Raw genomic sequence first — 17,323 nt, 5'->3', positions numbered from 1 at the left:
GCGAGGAGCGTAGTGTTATGCTACAGCAACCTCAAGACCAGCGTTGCTATGCTTGGTTAGAGTGTTGTAACGCTCCAAGCGTCAGACATGTGTGTGTCATCGGTTTCCAGGTCGTGGGTTCAAGCCTCAAGGCTATTTTTGGAGCAGTTTTTGTTGTTTTTCGATTTTTTGTGTAATTTTATTATTTTAATTAACTAAATTAATATAATATGATCATATTAATTTAATTAATTTGTAGGGGTGCAAACTTTGGTTTTTTTTTAGCTATTTATTTAATTTTACATTTGAAGTATGATTAAATTTATATGTTGCATGTTGTATGTCACATAGCTTTTAAAAATCCCACCTTAGGATAAATATTTATAATGCATCATATTTAATATAAATGTTGTATTATATAGTTGCATGATTTTGTAAGCTTGCTCGTGCATCATATTCAATATAAATGTTATATTACATGATTACATGCATAATTAAGCATATTCATGCATCACACTTTAATATAGTTGTTATATACATATAATGAATATGCTCTTATTTTCATTATTGTTTAATATAAGTGTTATATTATAATGAAAATAAAATTGTGTTGAGTCATGACATTACTTAGTAAATATAATTATTATATTTGATTAATGTCATTAGATGCATGTTATAATTTTTAATTATTTCATTAATTTATAAAGGTTATAAGTTGAATGAATTAGAATTAGAATCTATAATCAAGAGTTGCGTGTAAACATAGGTTTTAATTAATTTTAAATGGTTTAAAACTAGTTCACCTAGACCTATGTTAAAGTGTTTCTAATATGAAAGGTTAATCTTTTTATTTTTCTTTTAATATGATTAATTTGACTAATAAAATATTAAATTTATAAAATACTTGTCTAAAGGGGACCTTTGTCTATGGAATGTTCTAAGGCTGGGGTATTTAAGCTAACAGAAACGGAATACCCCTACCTGGGAACCGACCTTGAAGGTGAATTAAACAAATATTTTATAAGCATGCAATAAATGATTAACTTTATTATAAATAAAATCATATATTGTTAAAATATTCAATATAAATGTTATATCGAGCAAATTAACAATGACTTAGTTAAATTAGTTAGTTGGATTTATCTAAGTTAATAACACCCTAGGTTCTAAAACACTTAGTGGGAAAAAAGATGTGTATGATATGTCTTTTTTCCACTCTTCTCCTTAAAAATTCACACCGTGAGATCCATGCTCAGCCTCGTGGTGCCTTGGGTGCACCCTCCCTTAGGAAGGTATTTGCATGGGTCAATATCAAGGGGAATGGACAAAGTGTTTATAGTAAGTGGGAGAAGGACGTATGTCAACACATCCTTTGCTCTCTTTCATTAGTTTATAATGTTTTTCCATGCTTGGCCTCATGGTGCCCTATGAGCATCCCCTTTAGGAAGAAAATTGCATGGAAACAAACAGAGCGAACTCCAAAAATGGCCAAGATCACTATAGTCAATTGCACCAATTATGTTCTTCCCTGAGGTAGACTAGTTGGGGTGGGACGATAAGGTAAAAAATGAAGGGTTACACTTACAAGAAAACATTAAAGTTGTTAATGATTTCTTGACTAAATCAATGGTAATTAAATATTATAAGAATAAGAGTTATTTTGGTGTAATGTTTAATTGAGAATGTCTTAATTCAGTGAAATAATAATTGTACACCCTGAGGTGACATTTATTCTAAATCATCTAAGTATCATTGCAAAATTAAATGTTGTTAGGGTTCATTAATTTTTTGCTAAATTATTGGATTAAATGAGTTTTACAAAGATATCTAATATAAATAATTTGTTTTGTATCACCATCTTATAATCATGACTAGCGTCGTAATCTCCTTACTTGGTGCTGATAAATTAAATGGTGAGAATTGCGCCACGTGGAAAAATATGATTAACACTATCTTGGTCATCGACGACCTTAAATTTGTTCTATGAACTCAATGCATCACAAAATTTTCGTGATGCCCATGTAAGGTGGACAAAGGCCAACGATAAGGACCGAGTCTACATTTTGAAATCTTAACTAAAGTCTTGGCCAAAAAGCATGAAACTATAGTCATTGCATGCGAGATCATGGAGTCATTGTGAGATGATCAGACAACCATCCACACATCTCAAGCATGAAGCTCTCAAGTTCATCTTCAATGCCAGGATGAACGAGAGATCATCTATTAGAGAGCATGTCCTTACCATGATGGTCCACTTTAACGTGGCAGAGATGAATAGGGGCACCATAGATGAGTCCAACCAGGTATGCTTTATTCTGGAGACTCTTTCGAAGAGTTTCCTTTAGTTCCGCAACAATGTTGTCATGAACAAAATTGAATACAACCTTACCACCCTTCTCAACAAGCTGCAGACTTACGAGTCTTTGATGAAAGTCAAAGGACAACACAGGGAGGCAAATGTTGCTAGTTCCTCAAAAAATTTCCACAGGGATTCCCTCTAGGGCTAAGTCTGCACCTTCTTCCTCAGACTCTAAGAAATGGAAAAAGAAGAAAGGTGGTAAGGGGAATAAAGCTACCCCACCGTTGCTGCCCAAAAGGGCAAAAAGGTCAAGGTTGCAAAGGGAACCTATGTTCATTGCAACCAGGATGGACACTGGAAAGGAAGTTTCCCAAAATACTTGGCCAAAAAGAATAAGGCAAAAGAAGGTAAATATAATTTACTAGTTTTAAAATTTTGTTTGGTGAAAAATGACAATTCTGCCTGAATACTTGATTCAAGAACCACTAACCACGTTTGTTCTTCATTACAAGAAACTAGTTTTGACAGCAGCTAGAGGCTAAAGATATGACTTTGCGGGTCAGGATAGGGTAGGTCGTCTCGGCGGTTGTAGTAGGAAGTTTGAAGTTGTTTTTTAATTCAAAATATATATTGTTGATCAATGTTTATTTTGTTCCTCGTTTCAAGAAAAAATTGATTTCTTGTCCTATTTATTATAATATTCTTATAATATATTTTTTTTATTTTTTATAAAACGTTTATCTAAAAAAATGATATTAATATTTATTCTACAATAAACGAAAACAACTTATATGTGTTAAGACCATTAGCATAAAAAATGCTCCATAATGTTGAAATGTTCAACACTGCAACTACACAAAATAAAAGATTAAAAGTTTCTCCAAAAGAAAATGTCTATCTTTGGCATCTAAGACTAGGTCACATAAACCTAGATAGGATTAAGAGGTTGGTCAATAAAGGACTTCTAAAGGAGTTAGAACAAAAATTTTCACCTGTATTTGAATATTGTCTTGAAGGCAAAATGACAAAACAACCTTTTACGGGAAAAGGATTTAGAGCAAAAGAACCCTTGAAACTTGTACATTCAGATCTTTGTAATCCGATGAATGTTAAAGCAAAAGGAGGGTATGGATACTTCATCATTTTTACAGATGATTATTCTATATATGGGTATGTTTACCTAATACAACATAAGTCTGATACACTTAAAAAGTTCAAGGAGTACAAGACTGAAGTTGAGAATTTATTGGGAAAGAAGATAAAAATACTTTGATCAAATCGAGGTGAAGAGTATATGAACATGGGATTCTAGAACTATTTGATAGAACATGGAATCGCATCTTAGCTCTCAGCATCTGGTACATCTCAATAAAATGGTGTATCAGAAAAGAGAAACATAACCATGTTAGACATAGTTCGATCGATGATGAGTTATGCTTCTCTATCTAACTCGTTATGAGGTTATGCAATGGAGCTTGCAACCTATCTCTTTAACCAAGTTCCATAAAAAAAAAAAAAAAAAAAAAGTGTTTCTGAAACACCTTTTGAGTTATGGAGGGTTCATAAAAGTAGTTTACAACATCTCAGGATTTGAGGATGTTAAGCCCTTGTGCTAATGGCTAACCCAAAGAAATTGAAACCATGTTCGAAGTTATGCCTCTTTGTAGGCTACTCAAAAGAAACGATAGGTGGTCTCTTTTATGATTCAAAGAGAATAAAGTATTTGTATTGACAAATGCAACTTTCTTCAAGGAAGACCACATTAGGGAGTATAAACTACTGAAACTTCAATAAGGGTTGTTGAAGAAGTTAGCACTTCAACAAGAGTTGTTGATGTTGCTTCATCTAGTTATGCACATCTTTCTCAATAGTTGAGGGAATCTCAATGTAGTGGAAGGGTTATAACTCAACCTACTCGTTATTTGGGTTTAACAAGAACTCAAGTTGTCATACCAGATGATGACGTTGAGGATCCATTGACCTATAAGCAGGCAATGTTTGATGTGGACAAGGATGAATGGATTAAAGCCATGGATCAAGAAATGGAGTCTACGTACGCCAATTCTATATAAAAACTTGTAAATCAACCCGATGGAGTAAAACCTATAGGTTATAAGTGGATCTACAAGAGAATGAGAGGTGTAGATGGTAAGGTGCAAACCTTTAAGGCTAGATTAGTGGCAAAGGGTTATACCGAGGTTGAGGAAGTAGACTATGAAGAAACTTTTTCACATGTTACCATGCTTAAATCTATCTAGATTCTCTTGTCCATTGCCACATATTATGATTATGAAATGTGGCAAATGGATATCAAGACTGCCTTTCTGAATGATAATCCTGATGAGACTATGTACATGGGTCAATCAGAAGGATTCGTTGAACAAGCTCAAAAGAAAAAGGTTTGCAAGCTTAATTGGTCCATTTATGGATTGAAACAAGCATCTCGATCTTGGAATATAAGATTTGGCACTACTTTCAAATCTTATGGCTTTGATCATAATGTTAATGAACCTTGTGTCTACAAGAAGATCATTAATAGTTCAGTAGCTTTCTTAGTTTTATATGTGGACGGTATCCTATTCATTAGGAATGAAATAGGTTAAATGATTGATATTAAGAATGACTAGCTGCTCAATTCCAAATGAAAGATTTGGGTGAAATGCAGTTTGTTCCAAGAATCCAAAACATTAGGGATTGTAAGAATGAAACACTAGTATTGTCTCAAGCATCGTATATCAACAAAGTGTTTGTCAGGTAGTTGATGCAAAATTCCAAGAAAGGTTTATTATCTTTCAGACATGGGATTATTTTGAAGGAATGAGAAGATGAGACGGATTCCCTATGAATCCATAGTAGGTAGCCTCATATATGTCATGTTGTGTACTAGGCCAAATATTCCCTACATAGTGGGAATAGTCAATAAATCCAATCTAGGATTTAATCAATGGATGGTGGTTAAAACTATTCTCAAGTTTCTTAGGAGAACGAGAAACTATATGCTTGTGTATGGTGCTAAGATTTGGTCCTTACAGGATACACCAACTCTGATTTTCAAACTGATAAGGATTATAGGAAATCCACATCAGGATTAGTGTTCACTCTTAATGGAAGGGTTATAGTATGGTGTAGCATTAAGCAAGGCTGTATTGCTAACTCTACCATGGAGGCAGAGTATGTAGTTGCTTGTGAGGCGGCTAAAGATGTTGCCTGGCTTAGGAAGTTCTTGATAGATTTGGAAGTTGTTCCAAACATGTCACTTCCCATCACCCTATATTGTGATAATAGTAGTGTTGTGAAAAAATCCAAAGAGTCTCGAAGCCACAAACGAGGAAAGCACATCAAGCACAAGTATCATCTCATTAGGGAGATTGTACAATGGATGTGATTGTCACAAAGATCGCTTCAGAGCACAACATTGTTTATCCATTTACGAAGGCTATCACGGCTAAAGATTTTTAGGGTCATCTGGAGAGTCTGGGTCCACGGAATATGCGTCATCTTATCTAGGGAAAGTGGGAGATTTTTGGGCTATAGAGGATGCTTTAGTTTATTGTATTGTACTTTATATTGTATCTTGTACTGTACACCTCACTCGCTTTATAATAAGTGGGAGATTGTTGGATTTAGTGTCCTAAATCTTGTGGATCTTGTAGTTGGTAATTTGTAAATACAAATTATTTATTTAATAAAATAAGAAGTATTTTATTTGACATGTAGATAGTATTAACTCAATCCAATAAACTAAGATCTGAGGTTGTTTAACGTAACTTGAACGGTATGTGGTAGACAAACAAGTGGATCATGTTTAAGTAATAACCTAAAAGATCTGCAGTTTATGGATAAGGTTGGGTGCCTTATCCTACACTGCAAATACGACTTACTTTGTAAATGTTACATGAGTCATAAGTGGTTACATACGATATGATCTATATTGTCCTTATGGAGACATGTGAGTGGGGGTATCCTATATAAATAGTTTATATAAGATCAGACCGTGAAATGATTGGTTTCCCTGTGTAACACTGTTACTTAAATAAATAGGATGACCATAGATGACTTGACCTTAATCCTGAGTGAGTTGTGAACTCTTGTCTATGAGGGTAATTCTTTGATCTATATGGATGAGAGCGGTCAGTTTCGCTGACTCAACATGCCTACCATTTTGGGGATTTATTCAAGTAGGAAGATGGGAACTTAACTACACAAGACGAAATTCATTTCTTCCTATAGTTGAGGAAAGTAGATAAATTGCTCCCTTAATAGTGTATTCCAGGTCTTGAATAATGAAGCTTCACTCTCTCATTGGCCCGAGAGGGGTTAGTTTATAGTTGGACTATAGATTGTTTGAATTCATTAGAGGAATCAGTGGTATTTAAGAAGTTAGATGTAATTATAGGGGTAGAACGATAATTTGACCCAGCTGTAGTTATGAGCAATTTGTGAAGGGTCAACTTAATGTTGTTTGGTTAAATCTGTGGACACAAAAATATATCTAAACTGTGAAAAGTGCAGTTGTCGATCTTTAGTAGAGTGAGCGGTAGTTAATGAATGTTCATTAGAGAGTGTAATTGATTAATCTTGTATCATTTGAGCTTCTAATCTTTAGGTTCATAAGATCCCTTTGTTAGCTCACTATGGATAAAAACAAGGAATAATTATTTTTTGAATGATTTGAATTGTTCAAATTATTTAAGGAAATTTAGTTATTAATTATATTAATATAATTAATATAGAGAATAATATGTATGATACATTATAATATATAATGAATCATAAAAATGATTTATAATTAAAACTATATAATAGCGATAGATAAATATTTGAATGGGATTCAAATATGGTTTATATAAATAAGATTTATATAAATACCATACGTTAAATTTTAATGTGAATGTGATTCATATTAAAAATATAGGTTATAAAAAAGAGTTGCATTTTAATATGATTATAATGCATATTATATGGTTTGTTAATTAGTTAACTAATCATATAATATAAATATTATATTGTTAATATTTTAATAATATAATTATAACTCCCCATGATAGAGAAGTTATTTGGAAGAATAGGAGAGGGAGTTATTGTAACTCCCTCTCCCTCACTTTTCTCTTTAATCTGTGTTATTTGGAAAACACAGAGGAAGGATATTTCTCTGAGAAATTCTAAAAAGCTCTCTTTTGTAATATCAACACTTCTCCCCTGTAAAATTTCCTTTCCTTGTTCCGGAGAATAAAAGGTTACTAAGTGGTGGTCTCTGGACTTGAGGAAAAATCCCACTGTTCGTCCAGAACTGTTCAGTTCATGTTCTTGGAGAGGATTTCCGCGAAGAAGAGTTTTTCATCAAGGGTTTGTATTCTCTTCTCTAAATTCTCTATTGTTTGCATGCTTAGGTTTATTAAATATTTATCCTATGAAATTTTTTAGTTTGTTGAGTTCCTGTATTTCTTATCAAATTTAATTTTGAATTGTACGTTATTCACACGCTTCTGCAAGGAATTCGATTCCTTCATACTTGAATCTAAGACCTTATCAATCGCATAAGTTTGATTTTAATACCACTCGATGTGTTTATCTAGGTTCTTCTCCCATTCACAAAGGCTTTTTGGTGTCTTCTACCCTCATGTAAGATCATTGTTTCACATCATATGAATTTTAACGAGGAATTATTTCCATTAGACAAGGATTTGGTGAACACTCAGCATCAACTTCAAAGCCCAATTCACTTGGTGCCCCATCTATATTATCTTGGTTCAGTCACGTTAACCTTGTCAACCAACCAAGGTCTTCATCTAGAACCCAGTCCTTAGTTGGCCCAACTCCCACCCAGTCCTCACCAGTCCATTCCCTTTACTTGACCCAATCTCCTATAGTGGCCCAACATTCCCAATCCTAGTCTTCAACACATACCTCGGTCCAACGATCCCTAACCCAAAACAACTATGTGTCCCCTTCACCTTGGTATCCCACCGAGCCCTTTGTCCAGATAAGTTCACATGTGTTTTCCCTTCCCCGTCACCTACCCATATGTCTTCACCTCCTCACTTTACAGTCTCACCCATAACTCCCCAAGAAGACCCTTATGGCAATCCCTTACCTATTGACCACCTACTATCAACTCCCACTTGATGGTCGCAAGGGATAAATCAAGCATCTCATGTCCCAAGGTCTGGGTTACTTTGACTTCTACTAATTGGTCTCTCTGTGAACTGACTAAGGTCAGTGATGCCCTAGCTTCCCCTTAATGGAAAGTTGCTTTGGATGAAGAGTATGTTGCTTTGTGTAGGAAAAATACATGAGACGTTGGTTCCACTCTCGCCCCACTTAAATTTAGTTGGCTAGAGGTGTACATGGGTCGAGTTGGGTCAGTTTTGAGGCATTTTATGGACCAACCCAAAAATTCGGATTGGCTTTAAATGAACTATATTGGTTCATTTTCGAAGGGTCGACCCAACCCAACCCAATCTAATATTTTTGGGTTGGGTCGGGTTCGGTCACTGGGTTGAGATTCTTTTTAGAATTTTTTTCCTTCCTTCCTTTTCTATTGAGGAATTTGATTTTTGTAGGTTAATAAACTTTCATATTTACATAAGTAAAGTAAATATATTACATCAATTATTAAAAATTTCATAATCAAACAACAAGCATTCTTTGCAAAATTTTTAGCATTTACCTTAAAATACAACAACGATAAATTTAATATAAACTTCAAAAGAAACTAATTCGAATCATTCAAACGTTCAAGTTCAAAGTCCACATTCAAAATATTCAAAGTCTACATTCAAATTCATTCAAAATAGAAACAAAAAAGTCCAAGTTCAATAATAACTATTAGCCTATTACATAAAAGTCCAAGTTTAATAATAATTATTAGCATATTACAAAAAAGTCCGAGCAACACCATGACGAATGAGTGAATGTTGTCTTCATTTTTTGTCTTTCACTTCTTAATGCCTGGACAAAAAAATACAAATACATTAAACCAAAAGGACTTAACATAAGTAATAATATATTATGTTAAGGTATTAAAACTTACAATTAAAATCATCAGTATGCTCTAAATTTAATTCATTATTGATGATGGGCTCCCTGCAAAATAAACCAGGCAAAATTAAATATATTAATTGCATAATACATGTTAGATATCTACAATAAAAAAATTCAATTCATACCCGACTCAATATTTTTACAAACCTCTAACTCTTCAAGTTGTGAAGAGATCTAGTAACACTGAGCCACCATGAATCCAATTTTGTGTGCATATCAATGTCTTTTTAGGAGTTAAAGAACTTCGAAAGGAATCAATAATTCTCCCTTCTGTATCAGAAAAATATTCAGAAGCCACTATAGATATCGGAACCCTAAAATTTTAATATGTGTCTATTATAGTATTTGTTGTTAAACTTTTAAGACATCTATTTTAGTTCTTAAATTTTTTATATGTATAGTATTTGTTGTTAATTTTCTATTAATTAATTAACAGATCGGTGATGTATCGATTCTAGGGTTGGCAACGGAGCCGGGGCAGGGGAGGGTCCCCCGTCCCTGGCCCTGTGGGGGAAATCCCCCCACCCCCACCCCCGTCCCGGGCTATTTGAAGGTGGGACGGGGGTGGGATTCCCCGTCGGGGAAACGGGTCCCCGCGAGGGCCCATTCCCCCATTTCCCTTGGGAATCCCGTGGGGATTTCCATTTTTTTCTTTTATTTTTTTAAGTTTGGCTTGACTTTTGGGACTTAAATTTAGAACTTAGATATTCAATATTGGGCTTCACAACACTATAAGTCTATACATTATAAACATACAATTAAATAAGTTATTTTATATATTATAAATATATTCATAAAATATTAAAATAATATAACTATATAAAATCGGGGTGGGGATTAATCGGGTCAGAGTCAGAGTCGGATGGGGGACGGAGACCCGAAAAAATTCTCCGATTTGACCCCATCCCTGGTCAAACCGGGATTCCCGCCCCAATCAGGGCAGGCCCCGCGAGGAATTTTGCCAACCCTAATCGATTCTAGTCCTAGCTCTTCATTACGAATCACCTTACACGAACTCACAAAGAACAACGTCATAGAATTGTATTGTGGGAATTTTGCCAACCCTAACGATTCTAGTCCAGCTCTTCATTACGAATCGCCTTACACGAACTCACAAAGAACAACGTCGTAGAATTGTATTGTATTTTAATCCGGTTCGACTGACGGTCTAAACCGGGTTCAGGAGGGTCCCAATTAAATTAACCTCACTTCCCCGCCACTGCGAACCCGCTCAAAAACCCTACCTCAAGCGCTCAAACACTCCCAAGCTCTTGTCCTACTCAACTTTCCTGTCCGTCTCTCTTGATTCCCAAACGTTTAGCTGTACAGAAGAAACCAAAGAATATACTTCTATACTACATTGATTCAAAATCCCTACTCCGTTTACCCTCCAACCCCAGAGGATTTCTGCTCAGTTAATCCAAACGCACCCATTGGGTTTGAAAATTTGGGTGCCGACTTCAACGGGAGGGACTATTTGGTGATGGTTTTGTAAAGGGGTTCTATGGTTTCTGAGTTTATGTGTGTCTGTGACTAGCTATCATTTTTGATATTTTCTTCAAATATGGAAAGAAATTCTGCAGCTTGTGCCATGGAATGGAGTATTGAGCTGGAGAAGGCTCTCCGTTCCAAGAAACCAGGTTCGTCAATCTGACTTATCTCTGTTCTTTAGTTTCAAACGAAAATTGCCCAGTTTAGTTCTAAAATAGAGTAAGAGAGAAGAAAAGTTGCTTGTCACTTGATTCCTTATCGGCTATTGAACTAAAAACAACATTGATGTCTGTTTGGCACAGCAATAGCACTCTGTATTGATGAGCAATAATACTTTCAATTTCCGGTATATTCAGGTCAGGCTGTTGAAGCTATTCTTCAGATTGGCTCTCGACTTCAGCAATGGAGTAGAGAGCCAGAACCCAATGTAGCAGTATATAATATGTTTGACCTTGTTACTTGGGAGGATAGGCTATTTTCCAACACTATTCTCCTACGGCTTGCTGATGCCTTTAAGTTTGATGACAAGTATATTAGACTTGCAGTTGTTAGGGTATTCTTATCTGAGCTTTATAGCCGTGACAGTGCAAGAAGTAAACAATACCAAGGGATTCTTTCAAAGGCGAGGATACAAAACCACCATGAATTACTTAGTCGAGTCAAGGTTGTTCTTAATGGAGGAGATCCTGAGGCTAGAGCTCTAGCTTTGATTCTATTAGGATGTTGGGCACATTTTGCAAAAGACAGTGCCCAGATAAGATATCTGATATTTTCTAGTATGTATTCTTCTCATCTTTCGGAGGTAAGATTGCCATATACATTTTTCTTTTTTTTCTTTTTCCTAAGGATTTAATCTTTTTGTTACAATTTTAGTTTTTGTTGTCCAATAGGGTTGATGAAAGAATGTTTAAGAAATACTGTCATTCTTCTTCTTTCTTAATAAGGGTTCCGTATCATATGCCCTCGAAGCTAGAAGAATTTTAGGAAAAGGCAGTTACCTTACCTACCAAATCTTATACTGTTTTTAATAATTCCGTTTACCTAAGGTTTAGCACTGATTTATTGTGTCTTGTATTAGTGGATTATTGGGAAATTTAACGAAGTTTATGTAAAGCCAGACCCAGTTTTTTGTATGCTGGACATTCATGTTTAAGAGGAGACTCCTCTTCCGTCCTTTACACTATAATTGCATGATTTTCTTAATAAATCTGCCATGCCTCCACAAAGTTTGAGCATATTTTAAACTATGAATATCCTCTTTTACAGGTAAAAGCATCTATATTTGCCGCAGCATGCATTAGTCAGTTAGCAGATGACTTTGCACAAGTCTTCTTAGTGATATTGGTTAATATAATGACTTCTACTACATCCATGGCCATCCGAATGGCTGGAGCACGAGTGTTTGCAAAATTGGGATGCTCACATTCCATCGCCAAAATGGCTTACAAGGTTATGCTCGTCTTTTTTTTATTTTTTATTTTGAATTCAAATCAAGTGCATAGTTTCTGAGATGATAAAATTGATCATTCAGTCTTAACTTGGCCTTGAAAAAAGTGGCATGCCTTATTGTTTTGTAATGCCATGCAATATTGAAGTTGAAGGTGTGTAAAGTTGGCTTTGGTCAATGATGTAAGCTTGTTTCAACTTTGAAGTGTTTTTAAACATTTCTGACTTGTATATGCATTAAATTAATGTGCAAGTTGATGCTCTCAAGGGGTGTTTGAGTTGGTTGAGAACTTGACAGTTTGTTTATACAAATGACAATATCTGATCTTACAAGTCAATTTGAGCTTAGCTCTATGGATAAAACACTAATTACTATCCAAAAGTTGATTGTCTCATCCCCACCCTGCAATTGTTGATCTCAAAAAGAAAAAAGAAAGGAAAAAAGAAGTGGGACAACCAGTTCAACAGCCTTCCTTAAAGCATATGGATACTAACTTTGCCACTCAAATGCACTTCAGATTGGATCTCCACTTCATCAACGGAGAAAGTTTTAATGATAAATCCAATATTAGAGAAAGTTTTAATGATTAATCCGATATATTAATGGACTGGACAGTAGACTGTATCATTATTGATTTTCAGAATTACTTTTCTAGTGTCAATGCTCATATATCTTTGAACTTCAACTTGATTATTTGGTAATTATGGCCTCTTCATGATTATAAAATAATTGGAAGGCCATCATGGGGGGGGGGGGGCGCCTCTACCTGGCACTCGGGCTGTTCTTTGTTTTTGGGGAATATATTTGTTGTTTCTTATTTTTTAAAATGAATGAAAGAAAGAAAAGTAGATAGTTTTTGTCAAGAAATCTGCATGCAAAAAAATATTACTGTGCTGATTATGATTTCTTTCAGTTCAAAACTATATTCCCTGACAAGGTTTTTAACTTCTAATTTTTATAGGCTGGACTTGAGCTTGCCTCTGACTCTAGTGAAGAAGATTTTTTGGTTGCAATGTTATTTTCACTATCCAAACTGGCGTCCAAGTCAATATTTATTAGTTCTGAGCAGGTAACTATTCTATTTAGATGGTGCTTGCTGCTTGGTTTTGGACATATTGTAGGATTTTCTTCTTGATCTTAATAGCAATAAATATCATTACATGTTTCTGATGTCTCAACGCAGGTGCAATTGCTTTGCTCGATTCTTAGCCACAAAAAGTCTGTGCGTGTTCAAGAAACATCTTTGAGATGTCTGTGTTTTATTTTCATGAAAGGAGCATGCCAGTTTACTAATATGGAATCTGTGGTCAGAAGTTTAGTTGATGCACTAGATGAACACATGCTTCCAACTTCTTCACATTGTGATGCTCTCCGACTGTTGCGAAAGGTCATTCCTGAGCTTATATGGATGAATTAGTGTTTAAATTGATCTTGAAATATGTTGAATCACGATGGATAAGTTGCAGATTCTTTTCTATGTGCGGCCAAACCCCTCATTTTTGGATGCAAACGAATACTCTAAACTGGTTAAAGCTGTTGAGAATGCAGCCCGGTCTCCAGAGAAGTTAAAGTACCTCCTTGCTGTTCATTTATTGGTGGATTTATCATTACAGCTTTCTGGAAAAATGGAAGTAGAATCAGGAGTTTGTTCATTCTCTTTGTTGCCATCACAGGTTATTTCTCTAATCATGGATCAAATTGCATCATTAGGAAAGATTTCAGTAGATCTTACTCGGTCAAATTCTGAAGTGTTTCAAGAAATTAAAGGTTTGCTAAACCTTCTCCTGCTCATTGTTAGTGAACATTCAGATCTGTGGATAGTTCTTTTGGAGAAAATATGTTTAATTGCTGAATTACTTATGAATATGCATAAAGATGTCTTTGATAGTCAGCAAAGAGACGAGTACTTTGAAGGAGACAAGAAAAATGGCATCAGCTTCAGATTTGCATTCATTTTATATGGATTTGTGGCAATCTCCATAGGGCATCTAGGTTCAGTTGTCTCTATCACGTCCGAAATATTTGACAAGGTGAAACTATTGGTCAACAATGTATGCAAAAGCTGTTTGTTCAGTAGCCATACTTGCATAATCTATTCCTTGCTATTGAACTGTAAATTCATTTTGAGTTGTAGGATACCTGAGGATTTTAGGACTTGCAACAATGATGGGTTTCCATGTTTCACTTTTTGTGAAGATTTGACTGAAAAAGAGATTTTTACACTTGAGTGTGCTAAGAAGTTGCTAAAAAATGGGGATGAATGGCCCGCTTACAAGGCTGGGAGACATGCAGCATGTCATGGATCATGGTTTGCTGCTACCTTGATTTTTGGCCATTTAATTTCAAAGGTTCGGTCTGATGTCTTCCATTACTGGTTGAAATCTTTGTTTCAGTTTGCTCTTGCGGAGAGAAAAATCCAGTTACTACTGTTACCACAATATGGTTCTGGCTTGGCAATCTGGTTAGAGAAGGAAATGATTCTAAACATGTTTTCCATTGAAGAACAAATAAACCAACATCATGCTGGGAGTATTTATTCTGACAAACTTTTGGAGGCCTACCAGTGTCTTTGCTCTTCAGGTGAGGCCTTAAAAGCTTCTGCTGTTCCTCCGGTTCAAGCATTTTGTTTCCAGAGATGGTTTTTATCGTTAAGGGCTAAGGTTTTAGGAACTGTGGGGAGCATACTGAAGCTGTTGCCAAACATTTCATATTGTATTAGTACTGACTATGGTAAGCTTGGGATAAACGATACCGCTGCCATCCATCAAACGGTGAACAAATTTAGTAAATTATCTTTAACGTTAGAGAGGCTGTCCCATGAATTTGATCTCATTGGAACAACTTTTATTGGAATGGACACCAAGAGTTCGAACATTATTTCAGCGCTTGCACTGAATTGCTCTCTGTTGGCCTTTTGTACTGGTTTTGCCTTTCATGTTCCAAACTTGGCTACAACTCTAATGACTGAAAATGTGGATGATTTTAGAACTAAATCACATGCAATTCTCATTCAAAATCTGATTGGCAGGCTGTGGTTGGTAGATGATGAAACAAGTAGAATGCTTGCACAGCTTTTCGAAATCACTGGACCGAATAACTGCTTGCATTTGGTTTCAAGAGGCAAAATATTAGATGTGGGGTACGAAGTAAGAGGTATCTTGACTCTCTGTAGGTATGCTGTTTCTGAGTTCATCCGTTTGCAAAGCAAGTCAAACAGAGTGGATGAGGGGACATTTCTCCAGGTTATCGAGGATGGTGTGCATTTTTTATCAAATATTCTTACACAGTGGATAAGCATTCCATTTCGAGTGCCCAAGTGCTTCTTTTGTGTAAGGTATACTTGCTGGCATTTTCTTTTACCTCGTAGGCTAGCAGTTGAGTACTTATTTTAATTCAATTATGTCAACCGAAATTCAGTAATTGACTTCAAATTTCAGGCCTTGCATTGGGTCTCAACTATTTGCCACTACCAATGCTCGTAAACTGGATGAAATATCTATCCCATCCGGCTTCCATCTATCGTTGAATCTTTGTCTTCAACTCAAAAACATTGCCTCAAACATGTCAGTTCAAATCACCAAGATGTACTGCATTTTGTATTGTGATTTGTCCTTCCAGGAACTCAAGCACAATGGTAAGAACATGCAAAAACATCAGGTATATGAAGCTTGGGAAAACGACGACATTGTAGAAATGCACAACAAACTGTTGCATTACATGACCGAGTCGAGCAAAAACGAGACCTACATTGGCAAGTGCAGAACTTCGAATGTTTGCAAAACAGAGAGGGTAGTCGAAGCGTTTGTGCATTTCGAGCCAGATGAGAAAGGGCAAGGATTCTCAAATTGCTTGCTTGATGTATCTTATTTTCCTGTAGGTTGTTATAGAATCAAATGGTATAGCTGTTGTGTTGATAATAAGGGGTGTTTTTGGAACCTCCTCCCTTTGAATTCTGGACCATTGTTTACTATCCATCAACTTCCATCAGCTGGATGATTTTTCATTTGGCTTTCACTTTATTTGATTTAGTAGCCATCAAATAATGAAGCTTACTGCTGCTGAATTGTTTTATGGAGAAATATGTGATTTACAGTAGTTTCTTGAATAAACAGGTCATGGGAGGAGATTTGTATGTCTATATGTATGTATTTGTGTGAATATGTATATCCATATATATGTATATATATATGGACAAACATCAATTTATATCTTTGGAACTTTTGGGGTCGGATCAATTAAAACCTTGAACTAATAATTATATTAATCTAAACCCTAAATTTTCCGAAGGGTGCCAATTTGCAGCGTCCTCCAAATTTGGTTCGACCAATATTGAGTGAAATTTGTAATTTGAATCAATCAAACTCTTAGATTTTCTCAAGTCAACCAATTTAGACCGATCATTATGATTATTTTTGAAAATTATACATACATTAATTTTTAAAGTTTATGGATTTTTTCAAATGTTGGTTTTACAAAATGGATGTTAAAGGTAAATGACAGACGATTCTTGAAGAAAATTCTGACTAAAGTGTAAATTAGTTTATTTATGAAAATATAGGGATTTAATTAACATAGTAATAAGTTTTGCACGAGGTTTTTTTCAAACAAAATGTAGTGTAAATTGATACAATTATAAAAGTTCATGATACAATCATTAGTTCAGATTTAAATTGATACATTCCATAAAGTTCATAGATATAAAATGATATTTTTTCAAGAAAAAATTACTAGGGCCGACTTAGATTATTGTATCTATCTTTGTATATCTTACCCAATTGGTCAATCATAGTTTGTCACGTAACAAATTGTTTATTGTTTAAATTATTTTGATTGTTTATACTAACTCACTCAAGTATTGCTCTTGTATATGTCAGGACCATAGTTCAACGTCTTCGAGTTTTATATAATCTATCTATACTATCTAAAAGGGACAATGATGGACAAACTTTTGATTTTTTTTTTTTTTTTGCTCTTTTTAGATGATCCTTGTAAGGTTATCTTAGGTAATTTGGCATTTAAATTATTGAATTTTTTTTTTTTTGTTGAGAATCACACATAAAAGA

The 17,323-nt window shown here is 35.0% G+C and overlaps 1 protein-coding gene across 4 annotated transcripts; it reads left to right on the top strand.

The window, feature by feature from the left end:
• The first annotated feature begins 10,534 nt into the window (after nucleotides 1–10,534).
• Nucleotides 10,535–16,396, top strand: LOC120081531. Of its 4 annotated transcripts, XM_039036492.1 has the most exons (8): nucleotides 10,535–10,962; nucleotides 11,170–11,615; nucleotides 12,080–12,262; nucleotides 13,222–13,329; nucleotides 13,444–13,647; nucleotides 13,727–14,027; nucleotides 14,136–15,594; nucleotides 15,698–16,396. In XM_039036492.1, exons 1-8 carry the CDS (start codon nucleotides 10,887–10,889, stop codon nucleotides 16,254–16,256), a joined length of 3,336 nt encoding a protein of 1,111 aa, XP_038892420.1. In that variant the 5' UTR covers nucleotides 10,535–10,886; the 3' UTR covers nucleotides 16,257–16,396. The 4 variants fall into 4 exon arrangements, with proteins under 4 accessions (XP_038892420.1, XP_038892419.1, XP_038892421.1 ...); XM_039036491.1 differs by having other exon boundaries at nucleotides 13,727–15,594; XM_039036493.1 differs by having other exon boundaries at nucleotides 10,536–10,962; nucleotides 11,116–11,615; nucleotides 13,727–15,594.
• Nucleotides 16,397–17,323: the final 927 nt, after the last annotated feature.

The sequence above is a fragment of the Benincasa hispida genome, chromosome 7 (assembly GCF_009727055.1).
Source record: "Benincasa hispida cultivar B227 chromosome 7, ASM972705v1, whole genome shotgun sequence".
In the NCBI taxonomy this organism is placed as follows: domain Eukaryota; kingdom Viridiplantae; phylum Streptophyta; class Magnoliopsida; order Cucurbitales; family Cucurbitaceae; genus Benincasa; species Benincasa hispida.
Note: the sequence above shows the minus strand (reverse complement) of the source record. Positions and strands in the feature narration are given on the sequence as shown.

What these genes read in the sequence shown, in the direction of transcription:
- LOC120081531 (XM_039036491.1), top strand. Translation starts at nt 10,887, where the DNA reads ATGGAAAGAAATTCTGCAGCTTGTGCCATGGAATGGAGTATTGAGCTG. An exon ending in CTCTCCGACTGTTGCGAAAG is followed by an intron (nt 13,648 to 13,726) that starts GTCATTCCTGAG and finishes GATAAGTTGCAG; the next exon opens with ATTCTTTTCTATGTGCGGCC. An exon ending in AAGTGCTTCTTTTGTGTAAG is followed by an intron (nt 15,595 to 15,697) that starts GTATACTTGCTG and finishes TTCAAATTTCAG; the next exon opens with GCCTTGCATTGGGTCTCAAC.